The sequence below is a fragment of the Ruditapes philippinarum genome, unplaced genomic scaffold (assembly GCF_026571515.1).
Source record: "Ruditapes philippinarum isolate M1 unplaced genomic scaffold, ASM2657151v2 ctg9919_1_1_1_1, whole genome shotgun sequence".
NCBI lineage: Eukaryota > Metazoa > Mollusca > Bivalvia > Venerida > Veneridae > Ruditapes > Ruditapes philippinarum.
In genome coordinates this window covers 28,599-46,933 of record NW_026855945.1, presented here as the reverse complement: position 1 = coordinate 46,933, position 18,335 = coordinate 28,599, and the positions used below count along the sequence as shown (strand labels likewise).

The window sequence follows — 18,335 nt, the reverse complement described above, 5'->3', positions numbered from 1 at the left end:
GTCTCATAATTAGAAGTTTCCCAAATATGAATTATTCTTATAAATTTAAATTTTCAATTATCAGATTAATATCTGGGACAAAAAAATAACCTCGCGATTTATAAAGTAGCCAAATACGCCATGTGAAAAATTGTAGGGTTGTTGCTGTAAGTAATGGTGACTTGATAAGTTTTTATTACTGAAGTTTTTATTACTGGTTTGCCCCCTCCTCTGTTTTCGAAGAGCAGACATCTGCTCCATCCCCTTTGAAGTTTTGATGAGGGACATTTACTCAAATTAATATACCCTATACTGTTAATATGCAGTATAAATGCTTGTATACACATGTAGTACTTAAAAAATGCACGGAGAGTCTCCTATAAGGTCTTATTCCACCAATAAAGGTGAGAAAATTGCCCAAAATGACTTCTTAAACATTTAACAAGTCCAAAAAATACCTTATATCTGAATTACTTACTGGTGATAAAAATAAATTAAGCCTAATAAAGCAGTAATACTTTTAGTAAAACGTGAAGAATAAAAATTGTTGTATTTCTTTTAGATAAAATTACGGTCGACTTGTTTCATTTCCTTTCCAGTTGGCCAGCAGTTACTGTTTAGTTTAAATCTTTTGAAACGCCAAAATGAGATAAAAAGAAAGATAATAAGAGTCAAATGACTTCTTTGGAATACGTTGATAAATAGTTTGATGAACCAAGTTGGTAAAGTTAGTGGAATTGAACTCATAGCGGTTCAAAGTCAGTGACCATAACCACTCTGGCACGGAGGCCCTGCATCACTTAATAATGGATATTTACGACGTAAGATTTTCGAATCACACGTTGACGACATTTTTCAGCATCGAACATGGCATCCTTTAATTTTCTTTGTCAAATATCGCAATTATTGTTACACATGAGCTGTTGATAAGATTAAATGGTGGTGGCATGGCCGAGTGGTTAACACTTCGGACTATTGATCTAATGATCGCTAGCCGCATGGGTTCAAACCCTGACAGGGGCAAGTCGTTATTTCCTCACTCATTGCTCAGTACTGGTTGGTTCCAGCAACGGATTCGAAATTGCGTTTATAAGCTAATAGCTTCCTGAACAATCAAATTAAAATAAATTCTGTATAAACCAGGATGAAATGGGAAAATAGCTTCTCTCAATAAGAAATATAACTGGTTAGCGATGCAGAACGAATTTTGGCTCTCAGGTTATTTGTAAAAAGTGAACGATGAAAGTTATTCGTTTCACGAATACTTTAATTAAAGTGAGCACTTTTTTGTCAACAAAAATACTGGAAAAGAAAGTCCTAGTGATACATGCAAAAAAGGTTTTTCAGCAGCGCCTTCCATTGTCACTCTGTGGGTGGATTAACTATTTAAAAGCTGTTTAAGCATGATTTTATTCTTTATTAAATTCATGTAATATAAAGAACATTGATTCAGACTAGCTATTGGGAATATTCCCATTCATGAAAACGGATAGAAATCAGATAAATAATATAACTGTATTATATTTTTCAGACATTTTAATTGAGGCTCATTTTTGTTCATTGCACTACACAGAAAAAGTATCTTTATGGCACTGATATTATAAACAACAGCATTGTAAGTTACCTTAGCTGTGGAGAAATTCATATTTGATCAGAAATCATGTTGCTGTTGTCCGAACAGTCAGCGTTGTTTTCTCACATAACAAAGTTGCATACAATATTTAAAAGAGGCAAAAAAAAAATTGTTAAACAAATATAAAAAGCACACTATAACATGAAGTAAAAATAGAATTTTCAAAAAATATAGATTTGTTTTTCCAAACATATGTTCTAGTTATTCATACCCGATATTTGTTCATGTCTTTCGATGAAGTCTCCTACATTTGTTAGCAACATGATTACAAATTACTTTAATATCACCCTGGTTACCGTTTGGACCAAGAATTCCCATTATAGTGGTGAAAAATGCCAACGAATAAAGTAGAGAGAATCCGATCGTGCTAAACATAAACATTCCGAATCTTATGATGAACTGAATTTGAGCAAAAAACATGAACACGGACGCGCCAAGTGTGGTACAGGCACCGGAAAAGACCGATATTCCCATAATCTCTAGCATATCCTGTACACGTGACTTCCGGTCGTCTCGTTTTGACATATGATATCCTTCCGCTAGATGAACAACGTAGTCAACAGTAAGTCCAACAACCATGCACATATTCAGAGCTTCAAGTACCTAAATCAAGATAATATTGATAGTTTATGTTGTTACGTCATAGCAGACAGGTGCCATTTAAGATTCTGACGCAATTATGAATTTTATTTTAAATTCTAAGCGGTTTAAGCCGTCATTTTAACAAGAGGGAACAATATATTATCATTTGAAAGGTAACTGATGAAAATAGTGAATCTCTTCAACAATAATTAAAAAAAAGAAGATAAACTAGACTTTTTCTGTAATTTCTCTGTAATGCTCACTTAAACTTTCTTGACTAAAAACCATACAATTCATTATATAAATGCTTTTCTTCACCCATATGGATGTCTAAAATAAGTGGCAATATTTGATTTTCCTTTCTATGATAATGTTCCAGAAAAGAAACAAAAAGAAACACCAGCACAATTACTAAGTATTATCTTACCCCTAGTTTGCCTGTCAATGGTATGATCCCTACCACGCAAATTGTGCTGCAACAAATACTGAGCGTCGCAAAGAACCCGATCAGAATGTTTTGAGTTGCAAGAGTTAGGATTGGAAACGCCAGTAATATTCCAACCACCACACCTATAATAGCGCTGTCTTCTAACGTCTAGAAAAAAGAAAGTCTATATCGTATAATAAATTCAATGTACTTAAATAAATACAATACCTCTATAAGAATTAAGATTTTGTTAAAGGCACATATGTCTCAGAAATAAATAAATTTTTTTTTCGAAAGGTCATTTAAACGTTTTATTACGTTTACATAATGGTTTTAAAGCATGTTAGATGCTTGTTACCTGAAGAAAATAGGGCTAAATGTAAAATAATATGTCGTAAAAGTAGCAAAATGCAAACATAGTAGTATTTTGTATATAAAATATTAAATCGCTATATAAATGTATTTATGAATAACTTGTTTGAAACTATTAATGAATACCAAATAATAAAAGTTCAGAAAAACAAAAATTAGAATATTTCTGGGGCATAATGGACCTTTAAGATTCTGTGTACAGACGCTAAAAGTGTGTTGTATTCCGCATATTATTTCTGTCTATGCATGATAGGCGGGAAGAAAAACTTAACGTCATACCTTTTGGACAGAGAGATTATGCCAGTAATCTTTGGTAAGCTGAAATCCATTCTGCATTCCGGGAGGCATTGCATTTACCTGTTAATATAAAAACAAATCTATTAACTTAGTGTTTAATTATAACAAAAATGGGCTCTCTTGGCGTTTCCTAATGCTCCTAGCACATCGTTACAATATTTAGGACAGATTTCGGCGAGTCAGAGAAAGTCTGGTTTTCTAGGCTCCGACCTGTCGACTGCTCCTTACGATATTTTTCATCATGAAATTCATAAAAATAAGAATATCCATGTTTTTAGATGCACATTGTTCCTCAGATTTAAAAAAAAATATTGAGAAAGGACAAGCATGATTTATATAACATTTAAATACTGGTTTTAGAGCAAGCAAGATGCTTGTCATCTGAAGTAAATAGTGCTAAATGTGAAATTATTTGTAATACAAGTAGCAAAGTGTAAACAAAGTCTTATTTTGACTTCCATACAAAAAACGTATGTTCTAATTTCAAAACAGTAGAAAAAGATGCTTCGTGCAATTGGCCAATGAATGACATTGTAAACTTTAAAAGAACACCAGATACGAAAAGCTTTTGAGAAATAAAAATGAAAACATTTCTGGGGCATAATGGGCCTTTAATCAAATATTATAAAACTTCAGACCTTTCTTTGGTCAAAGAGTAAGGTTCATTGATAGATAGGTCATTACCTCATTTTGAACGAATGTTTCCCATCTATCCATGACCGGTTTACCCTCGGGATAGCCGGACGAGAATCGTCCGAGGGTAAGGTTTACTTGCACTCCAAGGTACATTAAACGGTTACCGTAAAACACGCCTGAAACATATAATAATCAGATTAGCAGGAATATCTATTTCTTTGGCCACATGAGATTAAAATGATATAAAAATAGTTTTCACGGTTAAATTTAAAGAAAAACAGGTTCAAGGTATGTTTATAGGTTAATACTTGGTTGCTGCTCGCCATGTTGCGATAATGGCCCGAAGATGTTCATATATAATGACCCGAGGGCCGCAAGAAAACCTTATTTAGGCTTTTTGGGCGCGAAAAAAGGGGTCTTTCATATTTTAATGAAGCGGAAATTACTGACAAAGATCGCCCTTAAATTTTCTATTTCTATAAGTTATAGAAAAACGATTCATCGGACATGTCATTGTTAAAGTAACCCATAGATTGTTTTTGTGTGAGCAAGACTGACTTTAATTTTCATGTAGTTTTGTTGGTTTTTAATACTTCCGAGGGAGCACTCTTTTTTTCTAATTCCTGTCACAGAAAAACTATGGTCGTACTCTCGGATCTTTACTGAAAAGTTAAAATTTCTAAAATTCTTACTGAAATCTGTTTTTAAAGGCGTAGAATAATAACTTGTTGCTTCTCCAATAAGACTCTGAAATTTATCAAATGTTTCTCTGTCTTTAAACCGGTAACCATCGTTCAACCAGTATGAGACCGGGATCTGAAAGAGCATAAACAAAGGTTCATTTACTATAACCGATGAAAAGTATTCATTAAACATAGCCAGTATCCCCCAATTCGTAAAATACAAGTTTTGATATAGGCAATATGGGTTTGCTTCATTATACATTGTATTAGCTAGTTGCCTATTTTTAGACACATCTGATATAACTTGTAATAAAATCTTTGGAAACATAAAGAACTTAAGTATAATATATAGATGCAAAAGTATATAAAAATAACAGTAATGATGGGTAAGATACTACAGAGTTTTTGCCTTTTCTGTAATTTGTTGTTGTTTGTTTTTTTTCTTTTCTTACACGAAAAAAAACTGAATAAAGATAAATTTAACGTACTCCAGGAAGAAATTGCTTTCGCGGCCAAATTAGAAGAAAAGACGCGAATACAATTGGATGTGGTATTAACTTAAATTTGAGCATCAGAAAAACTGCAAAAAATATGTTACAAACCTCGTATACGTTTGGAAAAGTTTCATTAAATTTAACGGTGTTGTACATAAGATTTCTAGACTGCATAAACGTGATCGCCTTCCGGTAGTTCCATGGTAACGTCAAATTTTCTCCTGTTTGCACGCCCTCTTTCTGTAATGATTGAAATGCTTACATAGAATATGTTTTCTTTGTTACGCAAAGTATGTTTTCTTTGTTACATAAATTATGTTTTCTTTGTAACATTAAAGTGTTTTATATAAAATATGTTTTCTTTGTAACATAAAATATGTTTTCAATATAATCATGAAAACTTGATAATTAAGAGCTATAATATTATACAAGAATGGAAATTTTATATGAGCCGCGTCACGACAAAACCAACATAATGGGTTTGCGACCAGCATGGATCCAGACCAGCCTGCGCATCCGCGCAGTCTGATCAGGATCCATGCTGTTCGCTTACAAACCCTATTACAAGTAGAGAAACTGATAGCGAACAGCATGGATCCTGATCAGACTGCGCGGATGCGCAGGTTGGTCTGGATCCATGCTGGTCGCAAACGCATTACGTTGGTTTTGTCGTGACGCGGCTCATATAACGCATGTTATGATGCGAGGTGGGTGCGCCACTACGAACAGTCTCCCGATTATTTTTAGTAGATCTGGAAATTCATAATTGTTTGAGATTGCAAAAATATGTTTATAATCTTAACATGAAGTTGAATATATGACAGCCTTTCATTTATATGTTTGTAATAATTGATAATTGCTGGCAAATACGTCATAAATGTTACGGCAATGCCAATATGTTTTACTTTGTGACAATACAATTTCCAGATATCTTAAGACTTGAATACGCGTGTATGAAATTAAATTTGCATTTTGCATTTTGTCGAAATGAAGTATTTAATATATTTGGTAGATGAATTTATCGTGTATTTTCAAAACATAGATTAATGCAATAACATAGAATTGTGAATACAGTTAAAGAAGCTCCACTGAGGTCCAAAAGCCTAAAAACATAAAATTTGAATTTCTTACTTAGATCGGCAGGGACACTCAAAACAGAAAAATACACAAAAGATAATTAAAATATATAAAAAGAAATAAATTAAAATCGTATTTTTGTCCATTCTTAGTCCGACTGGAGTGAAAAGCGTTGCAGCGCTTTTCAATTTTGGGTCATTTTCCACAATTAAATAATTAATCTGGAAAAATAGAGGAGCGAAAGAACACAAGTTTATGGTCAAGAACTACATCTAATGGAATAGTAATCTCGAAAACAAAATTTCAGTCCGGTCATGTCATTAGAAAAAAAACCCTCAGTGGAGTGAGTCCCTTTCAGTAAGACACAATACCTGAAACCAGCGGTCCATATCAGTTGCAAAACATTTGATTTCCGGTTTGCCAGTTGAAAAGTCACGCCGAATCTTAAAATGCTCAATGTCAAGGTTATCAAAGCTATGCAGCTTCTTACAGAAGTTCTGTAAAGATACAAAATGTATAAACACAATTAAATTTAGTGTAACGAAGATCAGTTACCTGTGAAACTGAAATTCTTTTTCTGGATTCAAATTTTTCAAAAACTAGGCATAATCAATTTCTAATCATATGCACCTCGGATCCTCGAACGTGAAAATTTATGTTCTTATATGAAATTATTCAACTTACGTAGGCAAGGAAGTTTAAATGTTTTTATAAGGTCAACCCCTATCCGTATTTCCGTGTCTCAGCTAATGCACACAAAGACACATTTTGCTATGTCTTCTCTAGTAATGCACCTTTTGTAAAACCGACTCTAATATCCCAGAAAAATATCGGGGATTTTGACTTTGAAATCAACAAATTCCTCGGAAAGTCCTCAATTTGCGGTGACAGTCAGAGGGCTAAATTCGCACCAAATGCCCAATATCCCGTGTTTTTAAAGCTATTGCATATTCCCCCATTTCACTTTTCTCCGCAATGCCTCGCTCTCCCACGAGTTGGATATCAGAGTTTCGAGCAGGTGCTTTAAATGAATCAAATGACATTAACTTGTATTTTACGTCATACTCTCTCAAATGAAACTATTATTTATTTAGTTCAACTAATAATTATGAAACCAAATATATAATCTTTCAGAAACGCTTTTAAAGATAGATACAATGTATATCGATAAATGTTTGAGCCGCGTCACGACAAAACCAACATAGTGGGTTTGCGACCAGCATGGATCCAGACCAGCCTGCGCATCCGCGCAGTCTGATCAGGATCCATGCTGTTCGCTACAAGTAGAGAAACTGATAGCGAACAGCATGGATCCTGATCAGACTGCGCGGATGCGCAGGCTGGTCTGAATTCATGCTGGTCGCAAACCCATTATGTTGGTTTTGTCATGACGCGGCTCAAATATTTTCACTTATTCCACACAATAACGTACGAAATCGAATGCAATCGACAGTGTTTATAATGGTTAACTCCCACATATTTACAAACATCGTAATAAAATAAAATTTCTGTTTATAGTAATACAATTTTTGAAATTATAAAGGGAAACTATTGTCCTTTAATGAATGATCACGCATGCATTTATATAAAAGATTGCTCAAACTTAAATAGGGAAATTTATACCAATAAGACAAACAAATATTGATTTATCATAAACAAATCTTGATTTTTCATTTATTCATTCAGCGGAAGCTATGAGAAAATGGGAGAATGACAAAGCAAATTTTCAGTGTTGCTATACAAGAAACGAAACCAGGAAACTGCAATTAATAATTCTGTACATTAAGAAAATTTCATTTTGTCCTTGACTACGCCCTGTCTTTGAAATGGGGACCAACATTAAGTAGAAGATATTGGGGTCTCTTTTGCTTTAAAAGAAAATTCAAATGAAAGATGTCGTGGACCCTTATTTTAAAAATATTGACGAAATGACGGAGGGATATAGTTTCGAAGCAGTAACATCACATAGTCGATTGTCCTGAGCAACAAACTTGGAAATGGTTTGGATTTTTAAAATAAAATGCGTTGCACGTGTTAACCGCAATGGGAAAATACATAGTGCGAGTTTTCCAATCTTTTGGTGTTTTGTGAATTATTACCCATGAATAGATAAAAAATACAGAAGGGTTATACCGTCCGAAGATGTTAAGAAATTCTAAATTTTTAAATAATGGCATATCTTAACCACCATAGAGAAGTTTAATCTTAATTGTTTTTTCAGGATTTAATGGCCATAAAAGTGATAGAAAATATTTAAAAAATAGCATGTATATGTACATTATGTATTGTCATCAATAATAAAGAAAGGGGTGTATTATCTTATAATGTCTAATAATAATAATAATGTGTATCAAAATACTGCGACATAGTTTTTAATTTTATCCGATGTCCACATCATTTTTGTACAGTGCAGAATAAAAGTTCATCTCATCAATTTCTAATAAAATAGCGAAAATGGATTCGTTAAATTTCATCAAAAATGTCAAAATTAAAAATGTTGCCGGTTCGGTCTTCTTTACAATTTCAATTAAACGAAATATTTATCAGTATATCATACCTGAATGGCTAGTTGAGCCTCTTGTGAGTTTGGATTGAAGGAGTCGTCAAACCTCTCCACCCCTATGCACCTAGCATCTGAGAAATGGCACGCAGACATGTCCCGTTCCTTCAGACCCCATACAATATAAACTACCACATTCCTGTCGTTTTTATTAGCAACAAAACCATGAAAATCAAGATCCAGAGCTTTGCCATAGTTGTGAGAATTCCGATAAAACTGAGCCTACAAAAAAGAAAACGTTTGTCTTTAGAACAAACAATCACATATACCACCAGAGTTGTTATTTCAACGGCAGTGACCGCATTTGATAAAAAAAGTTTAAATAAAACTTAAGTATGTCAGCTTGAAATCAAATTGAATTTTTCAAATATTGAATTATTTACATAAAAAAATCAAAATATTATATTCAAATTTTATTTCCTTATTTCGATTATCTTTTTTTCATATTTAGATCTATGTTATTTTAAAAAATATCTGCACGCATGTTTTCAATAAAAAATCGTATCACTTACGACAAAGCATTCTAATCAATTCTATTAAAACATAAAATCATAAAATGACATACCGGTTCATTATCCGTCTCTATCGTTGATATACAGTACATAAAGAAGACCACAAGTGTTGACAGAACTACCAAAATAATCCATTTTATCAACCAATGTGTTACGAACTTAAAGTAATAATCCCTGAAAAATCGCACTAACAGTTTCTTCTGTTTCTGTCCATCCGTTGTATGCCAACTAGTTGTTGACGTAACACCAGAATCTACCGAGTCTCTTTTAACTGCAGTCTCTTTATTAACAGTTGGGTTAGGACCAATACTACTTTTAGTTGTGAACTTAATAAATCCATAATCGTCCTCTATATCGGCATTAAAGGCGGCATTTGTCATTCCAACGACGTTATACCGATTACCTGCACTACCGATAACACTGTTGTCATCAAATATGGTTTGAATAGTATTAGTCGGTGGCTTATTTTCTTTAAGTGTATTTTCCTTTCTTTCAAACTTAACACTTTTGAAATCAGTTATTCTTCTTGAAATATACGATATGCAAGGCCATTCCCATGTTTTGAAATAGAGATGATGCAGTATTACGACTGTAGGAAAGTAAACAACTACTGAAATGTAATTCACTATCACTAATAATCCAGCGAATACTCCAAAAGATTTTGTTGCCAGTAAAGGTGAAAAGGCGCTCACGAAAAATGCTACAGTAGTTGTTAACGATGTAAAGAACATACTCTTCATAGATCTTTTATAAGCCGATGATAATCGATGAGCTAAACTAGGATAAGATTCAAATTCTGTACTCTTCCAAACGTCTAAGAAAACAAATAAGTCGTCTGCCCCAATTCCAAGAATTATAAACAAGGTGATCACGTGAAAGAACCCGAAATATCTGAAGTCTAAGACCACTCGGTAAATGATATTTGTGCATAGGAAACTAGTCAGAATACTTGCCACTGCAAACGTAGAAATCCACTTTGACTTGTGTGGAGAAAAGAAAAAATTGAAGAATATTTCCCAACAGCAAAGGCTTCGAAAAAAAATTTGATACTATATCAGTTTAAAAAAAAAAAACCCCAGAAATTTAACTCTAGTTTGTGTACTTTCCTGTATTTTTAAATCGTTGGTTTAAAAATGAGTGGCAGAAACCCTTTCCCATTTAAACTTCCATCGCCTCACGTGTTTGTCCAAATTTTAAAAGGGAAAACCCTTTGGGAATAAGAGTCTCTTTCTTTCTGCGGAAGCAGGGGTTTTAGTCACGTGTAATTTGGTTGGGAAAATAGGCAAATCATTTTTTTGTGCTTATTTTTTTTGCTTTTAAAATTCGGCAATTTTTATTGTAATAGTGTTTTGAAAAAGGATCTATATCACGAATTTCCCGTCAAAGTAACGTAAAACTGAGGTAAGTTTTTTACACTTCAATAATATAGATTGTTCGCAAAAGTCACTATAATTTCGCATATTTGCTAGCTCATGCTCTACGGCTTCCATACGTTTAAGATTTTCTTTGGTGAATATATTCCCACCTCCTGTGTCGTAATATATAACAATGTTGGCCCTGTCGTATGCCATAGATCTGTACCATTTATTGAGTCCCTAAAGAGTAAAAATGATATGGTGTCATAAATAATCGCAGTCCTTAATTGTGACTAAAATGATTTAAACATTCTTGTGATCATTGAAATGAATCAACAAATCAGCAGCTAAAAGTTTAATTGTATCGTTTAGATTTGAAATATATAATTAAAGCAACGGGTTAGATATTTGTGTACATGACAATTTTCAGTTTGTGGTCCATCCCGCGGCGTCTGTTTGACTTAGAATTGTGTTTAACTCGAACGGACCATTACTTTATTTACTTATATGGTTGTTTACCGGAAACACTTTTTTCAATGCTATATCCTAAAATCGGCAAAACAAAATTTGTATATAATTAAGTGACAAAGCATGTTCAAAATGTACAAAAAATGTAAACATATCTGTAATTACTGATACTATGAATGTTTTGCTAATTACAAATCATGGTAACATTACTGACCTGTATATACCATTTACGGATGTACCTTCCTTTGTATTCATGACGGAACCTCCAGGCAAAATCTCGTTTTAGCCAGGGAACCTTCAGGTCGTACATTGGCAGAAACTCGAACTCGGTTGGAAAGAGGTCATAACTAGAAAACAACAGCACAACAGTAACCAGGGCAATGAGAATGTGTCCACCAAGCGTCAGTACTGAAAATGAATATAAATGAGTTAGTTATTTTATGATAATAAATTATTATTAAATAATTTTGAAACAAAATGAGCTTCATATTCAGTGTTTTCAATTAACTCAAAGAAGACTTAAGTAAAAAAAAAATGCATAGAGGAGCACCCAGATCTGCACCTATCTCTACGATATGGCATACAGTGGCGATGTGCAAGACAAGACGGTCTTAAATTACAACATTTTTTGGTGTAAACCATCTATACCAAAGACGTTTGATAACATTTTATTTGTAACGGTTCGTATGCGGGGGATAATGTTTTAGTGCAGATTCGTATATTCATTATGAATATGTCTGATGTCGATGTTAGATTATTAATGAACTGTAATTTGTTAAATATATCATCTAGATAAGTGTTATAATGTATGATGAAATCGGTATGTGTTATCAATTAAATATTTACGGACGTGAATGACATCGCGTGTAATACAAAATTCAGTCTGGACAAATTTTATTAATGACAAATATATGTGTAAATTTCCGACTTTAATATCCATAATTTTAGAGTTGTGTAGGATAGTTGGCGATAATGTTTATAACATTTGAACTTTGACATGAAGTATATCAGCATCAAAACATTTATTTATTCAAAAGTATTTTCTACAGAGAAAGATGGGCTTGTAGAATTATTATTGCAAAATTTGCTAACAAAACGTTAGCAAATTAATCTGAAGAAGAAAAAAAAAACGTTTTCCGAGTAAAAGCTAGAAATAATAAAACAGAGCTGATTTTTATTATACAATATGACATGAATATAACATCCTCGTCATAACACATTTATACAGCATACATTAAATACAGCGAGAGTTTCGATTTACTAAAATAATGAGTTCAGAATTGTTCATTTGTATGTTACTGTTTTCAAATTTCATGTCCATTTAAGATACACTGAATTTAAAAAAAACAAAACATAAATGGGATATAAAATGACTTATTGCATAAAAGTTCACATGACTGCCTCTCAGATGATGACAGTATCAAAAAATCATTTCATTTCGCCAGATTAAATAGTTGTTAGAAGCTATACTTACAAAATAACGTCTTTGGGAATTCTGTGACCCATCTGCAGTAGAAGAACGGCTTCTTCTCGTCGTCCTTTTTACTTGAATCTGTCGCCATACTGTTACGACTACCGCGGCATTTTCTTTTTAGAAATCCATTTATACCTTTGTCATCTGACAAGTTATTTTTTATCCTTTTATTCAAAATTCCAGTCTGATTTATTTTATCATCACATGTTTCATTTTGAGATTTATTCACAAGTTTAACATCGTTAAGTTGGACGGGAAATAGGTGTTGTACACTGTCTTGTTTGTCCAGTGCTTCACGCGCATTATTTCTGGTCACCAGTGAATTATTCATAGAATGAATAGCATCATTAGGTATTTTTGACAGGTTAGATAATACTAGTCCATCACGCCTGGTATCACGTGTCACTCCTCCGTGGTAATGTGTATCTCTTGCCGCTTTGTCATGTCGGTCAACCGCAACGTCAAGTCGAGGAAACGTGCGTGGTGCGCGTCGGTACGTTGCATATACACTATCGGTGCAATAATTTTTATCCCAATCATCAGATTCTCTACGGGCTTTTATTCTCAATTCAATGTTGCTTTTATATACATCACTTTCAAACTGTTCTTCACTATATTCCGTGTCGGGGATATATATAGCATATCGGTCACGTTTTTTCGGCGTCCGTCTGTATGTTCCCCATGGATTGTTCATTAATTCCTCGTGGATAGCTTTATTTATATCCTCACGGCGCTGAGGTTGTGAAAAAGATCGGTTTAAAGCTAAACTCCTCTCTAACAAAGCGCGCTCATTTATAAACTCGTCTGACCTATCGTCTGGTTGAGAAAAAGAACGAGTGAATATATCATCACGATTTATATGAATATGGTTCCCGTGATATGCCTCTAAAGTATCATAAAACTGCGTGTTCAAAAGCTGGTTCCTAGCTTCTGGATGCCTAGCTTCCGGATGGAATTGATCCACCCATGGCTTTATATTTCGCTTATTTACATAGTGGGTGGTGGACAAACCGTCATGTTCCAGCAATTCTGGTTGGTTATCTAAATATGTTTTAAAATCATCTTGCCTAACCGGTGCTCGAAGAAGAGATATTCCCCGACTTGCGATGCCATCACGGATATTTTCACCATATTGATCATCATGAAAATCGCTTATGAATCTGGAAGCCATTTTCATAACCCGTCTTCATTGGAAAGAAGAACTGAAATAAAAAAGATGATTGTTAATCTAATGCATTATTTGAAAGCTATGCCATATTGCAGATCTCCGTTACATACATATCTCATTTATCATGGTGAAAATATTGAACATATTTCATATGTTGTCTCTCTTATAACACAATGTTAATATTGACGCCAATATTTGTTCGAATTTAAGTAAAATTGCTATCGTTGTTCAATACTATATGATTGCTTGTTGCATTGTATTTAAGTTTATACAAAACAAATATTTCTGTTTCACAGAATTATAGTTACAAATTATTGATAAATATTCATCTTGCGATATACTAAAGCGTTTTTTACGCAGGATAAAAAATACATCAACTTTATACCGAAATAAAAATAAGAAACGACAGTGTAATAACAGACATACTAAAAACTGCATAATTTGCCAATTAGTAAATTAATTAGTCGGTTATTACACGTATAGACATATCACCCTAAGGGTTGTCATCACATGTTATAAGTGCTATTTTGACAACTGACCGCAACGTAAAGTGACCAGGGCAGTCATCCTGTTGACCTCTGCATGATGATAATTTATGTATTTTTCGTGAACATACATATGTTATTTTTCCCTTTTTTTCGGTTAACTTACAGCATTTCGCATTTAACTGCCTAATGCGTGCATTTATAACCAAGGTGAATCTTTATAATTATAGACACATTAGGATTTTTTTTTTGCTTTTTTTGTTTGTTACCAAACTGATTTTACGTCTTAATCAAACGTATTTGTATATATATTTATACAAAGGTGTCACCTTTAGCTTTCAGAAACAATAATCGTAGTAAGGAACTTTATTTATACTTTCTTTACTTGGTACATAATGCCTTTTGCTGCAGTAAACCACCAGAGCTATCCGTATTATATGTTTTGGAGTAAACTATAATCTTGCTCTGCAGTTCCAAAATAAATTCCCTCGCTAGGCTTATCAGATTTATTTTATTCAATATAATTATGTATTTTGCATGTTTTAATTGCACAATTATTATGTTATTTTGCCATTTTTGAACGATTTGCAATATAACCATCTGCTAATAGCTCGTGTTGTATCTGAATATCACCGTTTATATAGGGTTATATAACCTGTCAAACTCTTTATATCTAATAATATAATCTGTCATTAGTTATATGTTACCACTTACTAGTATTCATGGACTCGATCTATACAGTTTTCTAACCAGAAAATGTCAACTTCTTTCACATAACTAATTTGAAAAATTATTTTTACTGAAACTGCTGTAAAACCAAATCTTTACTTTATACCCCGGTCACATATTCACGGAATACGCCCACGGAAGAGCCACGGATTAATTCCGGCATCGTCCGTAGCTACCCGTACTGGTCAGTAGCTCTCCGTATTGTAACCGTAATCAATCGTAGTAGTTCTTGTATATCCGTAGCGATCCTTGACAATTTTTGAACATGCACAAAAATTTGCTACGGAAAAATCAACCGTAGCGTATCCCTACTAGTCCGTATTAATCCGTAATCATACGTACTGGTCCGTACGAAAACCGTACTAGTCCGTACTGATTCGTAGTCCACCAACTCGTCAAGGATTTCCACGGTTTTGTACGAAGAACTACGTATTTGTACGGTTACTCTACGTATAAGCTACGGTTTTAATACGAATTAATACGGCATTGTCACGGAAAGCCACGATCGTAATACGTTGTACTACGGAGAGGCAAGGATTAGCACGGTCTTATACGGTTTATTGCGTTGCAACACGAAACGGTACGGAATGGTACGGTCCACCACTGTTTAGTACGGATGAATTAAGTATCATGTACTTTTTCAAGGTATAAATACTACCTTCTTGTTAAAAACAGACATATTTGAGGAAACATTTAATAAATGATAATTGCCATTTACTGGCTGCAACTTTATATTGAAAATGGCTCAGAATGCGGAGGCAGTGGTCGAGCTGCTTGATGACGTACATAGAAGTAAATTTATATTAATATTCGTACTACAATTCATAAGTAATAGAATAACATTTAATGTTACATATTTTACAAACATTGGATCGTGAAATTGGAGTAAATATGTACATAAAACGAAGTGTCTCATAAGCCTCGTAGGCTGGCCCTTGAGTGATAAATAAAATTAATTAACAAGCTTTTTACATATTTTTTTAAAACATAAACATCACGATAATTAATGTAATTGTAAGATGAGCAGCAAAATCTTAAAATTAAAAAGAGAAGCAGTATTGATCAACATTTTTCATTAATGATTACTAGTCCATATCTAATCAAATAAGAGAAGACAGACGAGATGGTGGACTAGAGATGGGCTTTTACGAAGACCGCTTCAAGTTAAGTATGAGGCTTTCATGGTCGAACTTGTTGAGGATCCAGCGTCCTTCAAGAAATTCACTTTAATTGGACCTGATGTGTCTCGGGGGTCGGACGCGATTAGGCCGAGTCCTCTCCGCCAAAATCATTGAACTCTGCAATTCGTTTTCTAGGTGTTCTTTTCTTTTGAGGCATTTTGAAAATGAGCAAGCAAGAGGTTGTGGACGGATGTATTAGGTCCGTATAGATCCGTGGCAATTCGTTCTTCTCCGTATCAATACGTTTCTTCTCCGTATCAGACCGTACTTATTCGTACTAATCCGTGCTTATACCGTAGCAGACCGTAGTGTATCCGTAGTGCGTCCGTCCTGATTCGTGTCTCTCCGTATCAAACCGTGTCGGTTCGTAACAATCCGTGTCTCTCCGGGGGCTTTTGGTGGTAAATCCGTCGGACTCCGTACTCGTACCGTTGTGTGTCCGTACTGGAACCGTAGCGGACTACGAAATTTCACATTTCCGTAGTAATCCGTGAAAGATTAGACCGTAGCTCTTCCGTGGCATTATCCGTGAATATGTGACCGGGGCATAAGACAAGTTATGCGCCTCGCATAATACTCGAACTTAGGAATTCTAAAGCTCTCGTCCTAACTAAGCTATTGATGCGAGCGTGCAGCGGACGTTTAAAAAATACACACTCGGCGTTAATAAGTATATGTAGATATCATTAATTTAGAGATGATATTAAGTAAGCAAGAAATACAACAAAATTCAAGTTTTTGTTTCGTTGATAAGCTATCAGCCCACTCACAAAACCATGACAGTTTAGCGTAAGACCAAAAAGAAAAACCCGTTAGTAGTAATTACTAATGAAGATACACGTACCTATGAATGATTTTAAACTGTTTTAAACCTTGTAAATCCGGTGCACATATTTGAAAGCTTAGATACATACAAATTGCTGTTATCAAGACATGAATCATGCCTGTACGATATATCCCTACCCCTCGGGCAGCGTCACTGGACCGTATTATTTACATCAGTTCCGCGTATTTTGTGTGATGTTGATTTATACAGTGATATGATATATGACAGTTAAAATCTACGTCAGTCGTATGCATGTAAATTACGTATTTACCGGGAATGTTGACCTGAAAATATCAACGTTATTACTAAGTTAAATCGTACTTTATTTTCAACATTTCTTATAATAAGTACATGTTTCGTCGAGTATAACAAATGTCCAATATCAAATATAATGAAAACAGCATAAAATGTAAAGTGATATCAATCAAGAAACTCCTGAAAGAGCATATCTCCTTCGAGACATTCTCCTTCGAGACATGAAAAAAGAACAAGCAAGCAAACAGACCGACCGACCGACCGACGGACGTACGTCCGGAAGTTCGGGCAAATATTAACCAGTAAAATTACCACATAAACCTTATGGGATTTCCTTCTTTTTTAAACTAAGAACTAACTAACTAACTAACTAACTAACTAACTAACTAACTAACTAACTAACTAACTAACTAACTAACTAACTAACTAACTAACTATCTAACTAACTAACTAACTATCTAACTAACTAACTAACTAACTAACTAACTAACTAACTAACTAATCAAGTAACAAACTTACTCACTAACTAAACTTACTAATTAACAACAACAATAAAAAAGAAAGCGAAGGGAAAAAACCAACACCGTCCAACAAATAGTTGAAAAAAATAGGTCGCAAATCCTTATCAAATATCCGCACAACACTTTCTTTTCGGAAGTGTTTTGATCTGATTATTTATGAGTACATGATTATATGGGTCTGATTGTAAATTTTCAGTTTACTTCATTTCAATCTTTGGTCTATTTTTAAAATATTTTCACTGTATAACTTCAGCGGCCTTCTTCATATACACTTGCAAAATTTCGCAACTTTTGTACATTTGATAATGTTTCTTTTCTTCAGTCACTAGCCGATTAAAATTCACAAAGTCGCTACACTACTACAATTTTATTTACAAAGGCATACAAGGAAATTTTAAACTACTGGATTTTTTCTTAAATTATTCATGATTAAAGGAAATTATGAATTGAAACAAATTTATAAAAAAAATCCGGAGTCATCTACCTTCTTTTTTAGTTATTTGCCCCTGAAAGTGAGTTTTTAACGCTTTAAGGCCATCTTCAAGTCACTCTTTAAGGTCATTTTACCTCACGTTTAGGGACAAATAATTTCAAAAGCAAAAGGATGACCCCTGCCCCTTC

The 18,335-nt window shown here is 33.9% G+C and overlaps 1 protein-coding gene across 1 annotated transcript; it reads right to left on the bottom strand.

The window, feature by feature from the left end:
* Positions 1 to 1,574: 1,574 nt before the first annotated feature.
* Positions 1,575 to 17,074, bottom strand: LOC132744917 (uncharacterized). Its single transcript, XM_060733710.1, has 13 exons — positions 16,957 to 17,074; positions 12,550 to 13,751; positions 11,290 to 11,483; positions 10,623 to 10,847; positions 9,306 to 10,232; positions 8,738 to 8,962; positions 6,552 to 6,677; positions 5,212 to 5,343; positions 4,619 to 4,742; positions 3,975 to 4,102; positions 3,273 to 3,350; positions 2,622 to 2,789; positions 1,575 to 2,215 (listed from the first exon to the last, which is right to left on the bottom strand). The coding sequence occupies exons 2-13, from the start codon at positions 13,724 to 13,726 to the stop codon at positions 1,835 to 1,837; spliced, it is 3,885 nt and encodes a 1,294-aa protein (XP_060589693.1). The 5' UTR covers positions 13,727 to 13,751; positions 16,957 to 17,074; the 3' UTR covers positions 1,575 to 1,834.
* Between the last annotated feature and the right edge of the window lie 1,261 nt (positions 17,075 to 18,335).